The sequence below is a fragment of the Pinus tabuliformis genome, chromosome Q (genome assembly GCF_031772625.1).
Source record: "Pinus tabuliformis cultivar Carrire ecotype Pingquan chromosome Q, CPIR1, whole genome shotgun sequence".
Classification (NCBI taxonomy): Eukaryota; Viridiplantae; Streptophyta; class Pinopsida; order Pinales; family Pinaceae; genus Pinus; species Pinus tabuliformis.
The window spans coordinates 420,340,238-420,349,300 of record NC_142296.1 but is presented as its reverse complement, the minus strand read 5'-3'; the positions used below and the strand labels follow the sequence as shown (position 1 = coordinate 420,349,300).

Sequence of the window (9,063 nt, the reverse complement as noted above, 5' to 3'; positions counted from 1 at the left end):
TATGTACTTTGAAACCACTTCACTCTACTTCACCATCACTCCACTTTGCACTCTCTTTCTCTCTATACACATTTTTATAAAGAAACAATCCAAAATTTAAATTAGAGTGAGATCAATTCTTAAAAACACTTAGATAAAACCATAGTAGAAATACACTAAGAATCAAACCTCAACTCATAATGGTAGACTCTCACTTACTTTAGACCGAAACCCAACCCACATTTATAATCTTATCTTATTATTATCAACATTGACCATCCTCTCTTCTTGATACACCCTCTCTTTTACATCATTTGCCTCCTCAAAATCCTTTCATTGAGAAAACACATTTTTTTTTGTAAGTCAAGTTTCTATTCATTCATAAAAAAAGCAGTACATAAATGTCAAAATTCAAATGGTCTCACCTTGACTAGGTTTATTGACCATTGCTATTGCCATATTACAAAGAAACAGAAAGAGATGCAGATTAGCAATCCAAATTCTAATAGGCCAAAAGCAGCAAAAGACACACAAAACCAGAAGGAAACCAGTGACCATACTCAATCATCAAAAGTAATTGAAGTTGGATTATTCGGCCCCATCCCTAGAGGGGGAGGAGGGTGATATGGGCAGTTGAAATGTTGCTTGAAGTGAGCCAACCGTGTTTCCAACTTCTCAATTTTTTATGCTAACAAGTTTTGCCCCTGCCAAACCACTACAATTCTTTCTATGACATGGCATTGAAAATAATGCAGCTGATTGAGCGTGGCAATGATAGCTTCATTCTCTTCCTTCCTGGTCCTGTCATGAGCTTCCATAAGATCCAAAACAAATTGAAACATGTCACGAAGGGTTGCATGGCTAATCGACTGGCCAACAGCTGAACGCCCTGAGGGACCCGCACGCTCTGACTTGCTACTCAGTGCACACATGCCCGCTCCATGACCCCGAACAACACGACCACCCCACCGAGAGCCTACACCTCCCCTGTCACTGCGACCTTCAATCGATGCCCTAACCATGCCACCTACAACTCTCCCTCCCCACTTGAGCCCTGCAACAGATCGACCCCCCCCCCACTCTTCCCCTTTGCCAAACTACTCGAGCCACCTCGGTTGGCCGAGACGCTTGACTTCTGAGAGTGGGCTTGAGAACTCCTTGAAACATGCCGCATGATATAAACACAGAAGGACACCCCTAAGACGAGACCCACTACTCTATGCTCACCCTTCCACCACACTAGACGCCAACAAGGACCTGAATCCAACCGCGTGATAACCAACAACAACCACCCCTGCAAAATTGACTGCCACCACCTGCAGACCTGGAAAGAGGAGATTTCGACCACAATTGGCTTCCACACCAACCAGTCTACCACCTCTACCACTGCATTGACATAGGAAATAGAAGAGGGCAGAGTCACAAGCCTCTTGACAACACCCTAGAACCCAAAACCCCGAGAGCCCAACAAGGGCCAAGATACATCTAGACCCAACACCACCAGACCCTTTAGGGATCCCCATAAACTAATAAAATGCACCCACTTAAACAAACAACCACCCAAGCATCCAACCGCATATGAAGTAGGCGAAGCCAAAGCCCCGCTATCTCCACCTCGAGACCTAGGCAAAATTCCCCCAACAATCAAACAACACAAAGAACGAAGAAGAAACCAGAAAGAGGAGAAAGAACAAAAGACTCACCGTGAGTGAAGGTCCACAACACCAATTCAACCACATAAAACCCTTAGGCACCACTCTATAGTGCGCCACTAAAAAAGATACCAAGATCAACCACCCTTCCTTGAAACAATTCCACAACCCATAGAATGAAACAAAGAAAAGGACCCCGACGGACAAACTTGCAGCGTTTAAGAGCGACCCTAGTGGGTGGAGCGGTGACGTTGAAATTGCCACTACTTCAAAATGACTCGAGAGCCATAAGACCCGCCAAATTGCAGCAGCTCAAACCAATATCATGCAACCTCCACACAACAAGCCCCATATAAATTTTACCAGTCCCTGCATGCGCCATTAAACTCCTGACCTTACCAACACGGCTTCCGACGGAGGTCGAATGAAATTTCACAGGGTTCATATAACATTCTACGGTTTTTCATTGCCCACGTGTTGGGCCTATCTCGGGGATTGAAACGAAAAAATAATAATAAGAAAAGAATTTTAAAAATAGAAACTAAACAAATACAACATTACGATATATATATATTATGTTACCATTATTATATTAAAAGGAATATTATTAAATTCAAAAGAGACCATGAGATATATGTATATATTTTTACAAATTCTTGTTTCCGTCAATGAGGCCGCGATGTACTATCCTTAAACCCCGACTTTTTAATGGCAGTATGTCGCAGTGTGCCTAAACCCCGAGTGCTCAATGTTCATATGGGGAGCATTTATCGCGTTGTAATATATTTTGACGCCCCTATTAATCCAATTCTGTCAAACATGGCGAAAGAGCATCAGACATCATCCATCTCCAAACATCCAGGTGGCCGTTCACTTGAAAAAGCCTAATTCCACTCACATTCTCCAACACAATTTAACGATGCTGCGAAGGCCAAGGCCACCTGCATTGACGCATCCAATGCAGCGTCTAGAAATTGCGAAGGCCACACCGTTCTTGTTTGCGCTCGTACCGTCTCATCATCGGACTGGTTACTGTTCAAACAATCTGATAACCCAACCAAGACATTCGAGAAGTTTCTACCCAGGAATTTCTCAGGCGAAATGGATCAGATCTTTTTCCATGACAAAAAGGCCATGGACCAGATTAAACCATAGATCTTCCGTCCATGCGAAGGCACAGGCACAATACCCCGAGGTTGGTTAGTTAAAGTTTTATCTAAATATTGACAGCTCATGGGTATATTTAAATAAACTTCAGCAATAAGACAAAGCACAGGTCATCTGGTGCCCTGGCATTGAATTGAATTACACCAGGGCAAGAATTTACCCGAATTTTTGTATTGCCTTTCTTCGATATTACCTATCTGTTCAAGCGGTTATTGAAGATATGCGATGCCTTCCTTTCCCTCGTATGAATTTAATTATTATTTTTATCTCTAATTCTCTTTGATTTTTGTTTTTACTGGAGGTATCTGCAAACGTCGAGGGCTCGGTGTCAATAGTTGACGGTCTTGTTGATTTTCTGAACGAGTCTTGGACGCAGTTCCATGCCACAGGTATGAATTGGCGCTTAGCTTTGCATTCTTGTATCGGTTAGGTTATGCATCGTCACGTGTTCACGAAATTCTTGGATATTTGGTAGAAGTGTATTGAAAGAACTGGCACGTTATCTCTGTTGTCTCTGTAAAGAATGAATGAAGATTATGAAAACTATACAGTTCTTGTAAAGTGGAAATGGTTGAACCCAGGGAAGCTAGGTGCAGTCTACAGTCCAAGTGGAGAACGTAACACTTATAAATCAAAAAAGGGCTGAGGTCCATCTGATTATCCATTATTATAATTTTTTTGAATTAAGGCTTCCTTTGACTTTTAATATTAACAGTTTGCACAAGGCTTTAATACAAAAAGGCCGGCCTCAAATGTGGCCTCCACAAGTGTTGTACACCCAGAGTCTATAGTCACTCCACAGACTCTAGAAAAAAAATAGATAAAACATCAAAAGACAAAGGGCTAATATGCAACCACGCCAACAGTAAGAGGAGGCTGGTCGTGGTCATCCGGGGGAGAACCCCTTCAAGAAATCGGGGGATCAGCATCAGCTGGCTGCACAGGCCCCTCCCATTAGAGGGAGACTCGGGGGGCTTGGGCTCTATTTAGCTAAGGCCAGAGTTGGAAAATGCTTGTCATTTTGTGGCAGGGCTGGCGGCCAACTCCTCCCAGGCATTCATTACTGTAAGAATATTAATATTAATAAACTATCATAAATCCATCTTCACCTCACATCTTTTAAACACCAAGAGGGTCGCACTTTGATTTCATTCTGATCTCTCTGGGTGCTTAATGGATCTGGTTTTAAGATGAGTTTATGTTCATGATAATTAGTTTACATTATTTTGAATTTCTTATTATCATAAAAAAATTCTTTACCTATTAATATAAACAGTAGATGTACATGGCCTTTCTGTTAATTTTAGATAACAATGGTATGTTCTATATGCTTGAGAGCCATTTACTTCAATATTCTTAATAGCCCAATATCAATTTCCAGATTAGCAATCACATTAACATGATAATAAAATGCAGATAGAACATAAACAATAACAGTAAAAGACAAGCCAAGACAAGAGGACACAAGATATGGCACCAGCCAGGGACAAACCCAAATGTGGGGAAACTGTTTGATCAATTCTTCTTATTATTCTTCAAAAGTTCAGCAGAGAGAAAGAGTACAATATGTAATATTCACTTGCCCAATCAAAGTGAAATCTGTCCAGTCAAACAGCAGCCACAGAAAGCCCTAACCAGAAAGTCAACGCTGGTCAACAGGGCAGAATTTGACCTCCAAAACAGCTCGGTCAAACCTAGTCAACTCGGCCTCCAACAGTCATCTGAATCAGCCCAAAACAGTTCCGAAAAACTCAGTCAAACTTGGTCAACGCTGCAGTCAAACCCTTCTGTAGTCAATGCTGGTCAAACAGTATGGATTGCCTTGATTTCAATGCCCAAAAATGCAGTCTGCCCAAACAGAATTTTCCCTCACAAAAATGCAGTCAAACAGGTCAATGTTGGCTGGTCAACGCTGGTCAAAACCCTTCTTGAAATTTGGTCAACACTGGTCAATGCCCAAAACAGAAAATGACTATCTTCTTCTTCGCACGTGTGGAGAGGCTGCCCAGAAATCCGTACCCAATCATGTGAGGAGAGAGAGATGTGTGAGAAGTTGAGTGATCCAAATGAGGAAGAGGCACCTTCTATTTATATGCAAATGTTGAGGATGAATAGACGTGACTATTGGTATTCTGAGCCTACATTAGATTGTTGGCAGACCTTGACAATTTGTCCATAAGCAAAATAAATTCGTAATTCCATTTGTACATGTTAGAATGAGATGATATTTAGATCAATCGTACACCTCTCGGAGAGAGGAATCCAATAAAAATATCAGCTGCATCATATGAGCTGTCCAAGGTGGAGTTTGGTCCTAGTTGCCAAATTTAACAATTTCATTATGTTTTTTCTTCCATTATGCGACCACCTCGAACAATTTGAAAATTGGGCAGGTCCGTCCTCTAGGCAAATAACAGTCCAAACAAATGAATATTATGCATAAAAACAATAAACAAAGTCTTAGGATCTTAGCTAAATTAAAAGCACAATGGTATGCCACTACTTTGGCCTCTTCTTTGGATACTACTCATCCAAATTAATGTTGTCACCATTATGTAGGCTCTACCTATACCTATGTCATCCAAATGTTGATTCATGCATGTCCAAACATCAGAGTTTGGAAATAGAGAAATTACTGGCTTGGAAGATTCCTCATGCTCAAAATCCTTGGAAGAGGCTTGCAACCTATATCCTTAGCTGCATCGGGCTGCTCTTCGTTAAGTTTAATCACTGGAGATGTCTTGAAAGATCCAAATTTTTCATCTACTACAACATCTTTGCCAAATAAATCAACTAGTTAGTGTCAATATCGACCAACCTATAAGCTTTATGATTTTCTTTTAATTTTGACCAAAGGAATCCCCAACAAGGCCGGTCTCGTACTCGCGTGACATGGGGTTGATTCCAACAGCTACCACTATAACATCTAGGTGCAACCACTTCTCCCCTAGGACGACACGGGTTTGATAGTTCGGGGGGTTGAACATGGGACCTTTATCACTCATATTTACTTTACATAACATGGGCTTGCCAAGTGAGCTACCTCCGAGGGGCTTAATCTTTATGATTGGTATTGTTCCCTATGATCATCAATTTCTTGCTCTTTGGGTCTAATTTGGTTATTTTCTCTTCTGGAATCCAAGCATAGGCACTGGAATCAAAGACCTTAAGATGGCTATGTTAATTTTGTTGAAACTCTGCAACTACTTAGATGAATTTGGTGAAAAATCAAGGCGACTAAAAACTGAAATCAAGTTTAACTTTAACCAAGATATAAAGTTTCTTAACATTCAACATTCAATGGAAAATACTTGAAATAAAAATACATGCACACATAAATTTGGCACCCATGTTTTACCCAGAAAACCCAAATGGGAAAACCCAATTTCATTGTTGTGGTCTTCTTATTGATTGTTATTTGAGCAAATAAATCTTTTACAATTCAGTGCACTGCTACTGTAGCTAGCAAATAGCCACTGAGAAAGCTCTCGACTTTCTTCTCTTAATCTCAGCTCCACAAATTGTTCTCAACCTATCACTGCTCTCAGCCCTGAGAAATTGCTCTTGGCCTTGTCTCTTGATCTCGGCCCTCACATATTCATTTCCTGTGGAACCTAGCTTGACTTCTTCGAATTCTTGATCTTCACTCCTCAAAACATGTGCTATAGCATCCACAAAGAATCATCAATCTTTGTGCTTTCGTCCTTCTTTGCCTTAATAGGCTTTCGTTGCATGGAAGAGACCAAGTTCGAATGGCTGTTCACACTAATGCATCAAGTGTTAATTTTCCTTGAAACTCTGCAACTACTTAGATGAATTCTTGAAAACAAGGTAATTGAAAACTGAAACAAAATTTACTTTCACCAAGATACAAAGTTTATTAACAATTTATAAGCAATGGAAAATAATTGAGAGATAAAAACACATTTACACAAATTGACACGCTTGTTTACCTTGGAAACCTAAAAGGGAAAACCCGCTTTCTTTGTTGTGGTATTTTATTGGTTGATCTCGAGGAATTGGATCTATCAATTCGTGCTACTTCTTGCAGCTAGCAATCTGTCTCTGAGAACATACTTGTTCTCCTCGTTGAATAGCCTTGAATTTCCCTTGCAATCCTTGATCCCTGCTCCTATTTCCTTGCGCACTAGAGCCCCTATTTCCTTGCGCACTTTCTCCTATTTCCTAGCACACAAGGAGCTCCCATTTCCTAGCGCAAATCCTCCTATTTTCTTGTGCACTTGTGGCCCACTAAATCCTAGCGCACAAGCTCTCAATTTTGTGCACACACAACCAAAGAATGATCTCACAAACTTGTGATGATCCTGTGCCTTCGTCCTCCTCTTTATAGACCCAATTCGAGCATGCAAGTAGGCCTAGCTCAATTTAGAAGCTCGAGTTGTGATTCCGAGTTAACTGAGAGTTCAACTAATTCTCTCTCTAATCAACACTTGGAGTCTTAACTCGTTATCTCTTCAATCAAGACCGAAGACTAAATTGTTCTAACTGAGTTTATAACTGCCACCTCTTTTATAATCAAATTGAGGAAGACTCCACGTAACTAAAGCTCCAACTCTACGCATGGTATCTAGATGATCATCCTAGTAAACTGGAAATAAACTCATCGTAATTGAAGTCTATCTCATGAGCTTGCACTTATGCTAGAGAAAGGCAAATCGAGGTCTTCGTTGGCTAAGGCACAAGCCATAACACTTTCACTCGCTACATTTTCAACACTCCCTCTTAGCGAGGAAGGGATTTTGTACAACTCCCAACTCATCTCTGAAATAAACGAAACTGCTTCTTGCCAATGCCTTAGTTAAGATATTTTTTGTCTGCTTTGTTGTTGGAATGTACGATAGCTTCACTATCCCTTTCTGTGCACAATCCCTAAGATGATGATACCTGATCTTAATATGCTTGGAGCGATCATGAAACACTGGATTCTTCGAGAGCTTAATCCAACTCTGATTGTCACCGTGTATCACGGTAGGCTCCATCCCCTGCCTGAAAAGTCCCACAAGCAACTTCATCATCCAGATAACTTCACACACTACCAAACTAGTAGCCATGTGCTCGACCTCTGTTGAACCAAGAAATCGCTGATGACCCAATACTAAAGACGCAACCTGAAGTACTCTTCCGATTTGTGGAGCTCCTTGCCCAAGTTGCATTTGTGAAGCCCTCAAGCCTCACTCCATCGACCTGTTTGTACCATAATCCATAATCTGTTGTGCCTCTGAGATACCTCAAAACATGCTTCGTAGCAACCCAGTGAACTCTGGTTGGCTCCATCATGAACTAGCTCAATTGGTTCATTGTAGAACAAATATGAGGACATGTGTTGACCAAGTACATCAGTGACCTGATGAGTTGCTTGTACAATGTAGCATCTACTCACTTTGCTCTGCTAGCATCCACATTCCTCTAGTTTGTGACTAAAGGCGTGGTCATGGGCCTACAATCCTGCATATGAAACCTCCTGAGGATCTTTGTAGTGTACTTCCCTTGCCCCAAGAAGATTTCCCTATCACCTTGCCATACCTTCAGCCTGAGGAAATAGTGCATAAGCCCTATATCCTTCATCTCAAACTCCATTGCAAGGTCTTCCTTGCAATCCTAAATCAAGCTCTACTCCAAACAATATAAGATCGTCAACATAGAGCATTAGAATGAGTAGAAGCCCTCCATTCGTGATGTAGTATAGGTTGGCATCCGCCTCACTCTTAGTGAAGCCTAATCCTTGAATGTAGCTATCAATGCGAGTGTACCATCCTCTCAAAGTCTCCTTGAGCCCATAAAGAGCTCTCTTCAGCAAACAGATATGAGTGTCTTTGCTGGAAGTCTCAAACCCCTCAGACTGCTTCACATAAATCTCTTCCTCAACCACCCTGTTGAGGAATGTTGTCTTCACGTCCATTTGGTGGATCTTCCACCCCATATGAGCTGCAAGTGCCATAATCATCTTGATGGATGAATAACGAGCCACTGGGGCAAACGTCTCATCATAGTCAATGCCCTCAACTTGTGAGAAGCCCTTGGCCACAAACCTGGCCTTGTACTTCTCCACACTCCCATTTGCTCCATGCTTCACCCTGTACACCCAGTGTGAGTCTATTTTTGATTTTCCCATTGGCCATGGCACAATCTCCTAAACATCGTTCTCCATGATGGAGGAATATTCCTCCACCATGGCATCCTACCAAACCTGCTAAGAGGTTACCTCCTCATAACAAGAAGGCTCTGTGTCCAACAACTCAGTGAT

General features: G+C 41.5%; 1 protein-coding gene across 4 annotated transcripts in view; it reads left to right on the top strand.

The window, feature by feature from the left end:
• Positions 1 to 2,295: 2,295 nt before the first annotated feature.
• LOC149219992 (putative aspartyl aminopeptidase) overlaps positions 2,296 to 9,063 on the top strand; it is a 371,039-nt gene continuing 364,271 nt past the window's right edge. For 2 of the 4 annotated variants that reach the window (XM_089384594.1, XM_089384595.1), the window contains exons 1-2: positions 2,296 to 2,826; positions 3,100 to 3,187. In XM_089384594.1, coding sequence (XP_089240720.1) covers positions 2,551 to 2,826; positions 3,100 to 3,187 — 364 coding nt within the window. In that variant the 5' untranslated portion in view covers positions 2,296 to 2,550. The remainder of the gene's footprint in view (positions 2,827 to 3,099; positions 3,188 to 9,063) is intronic. The other 2 variants (XM_089384597.1, XM_089384596.1) reach the window with 1 other exon arrangement.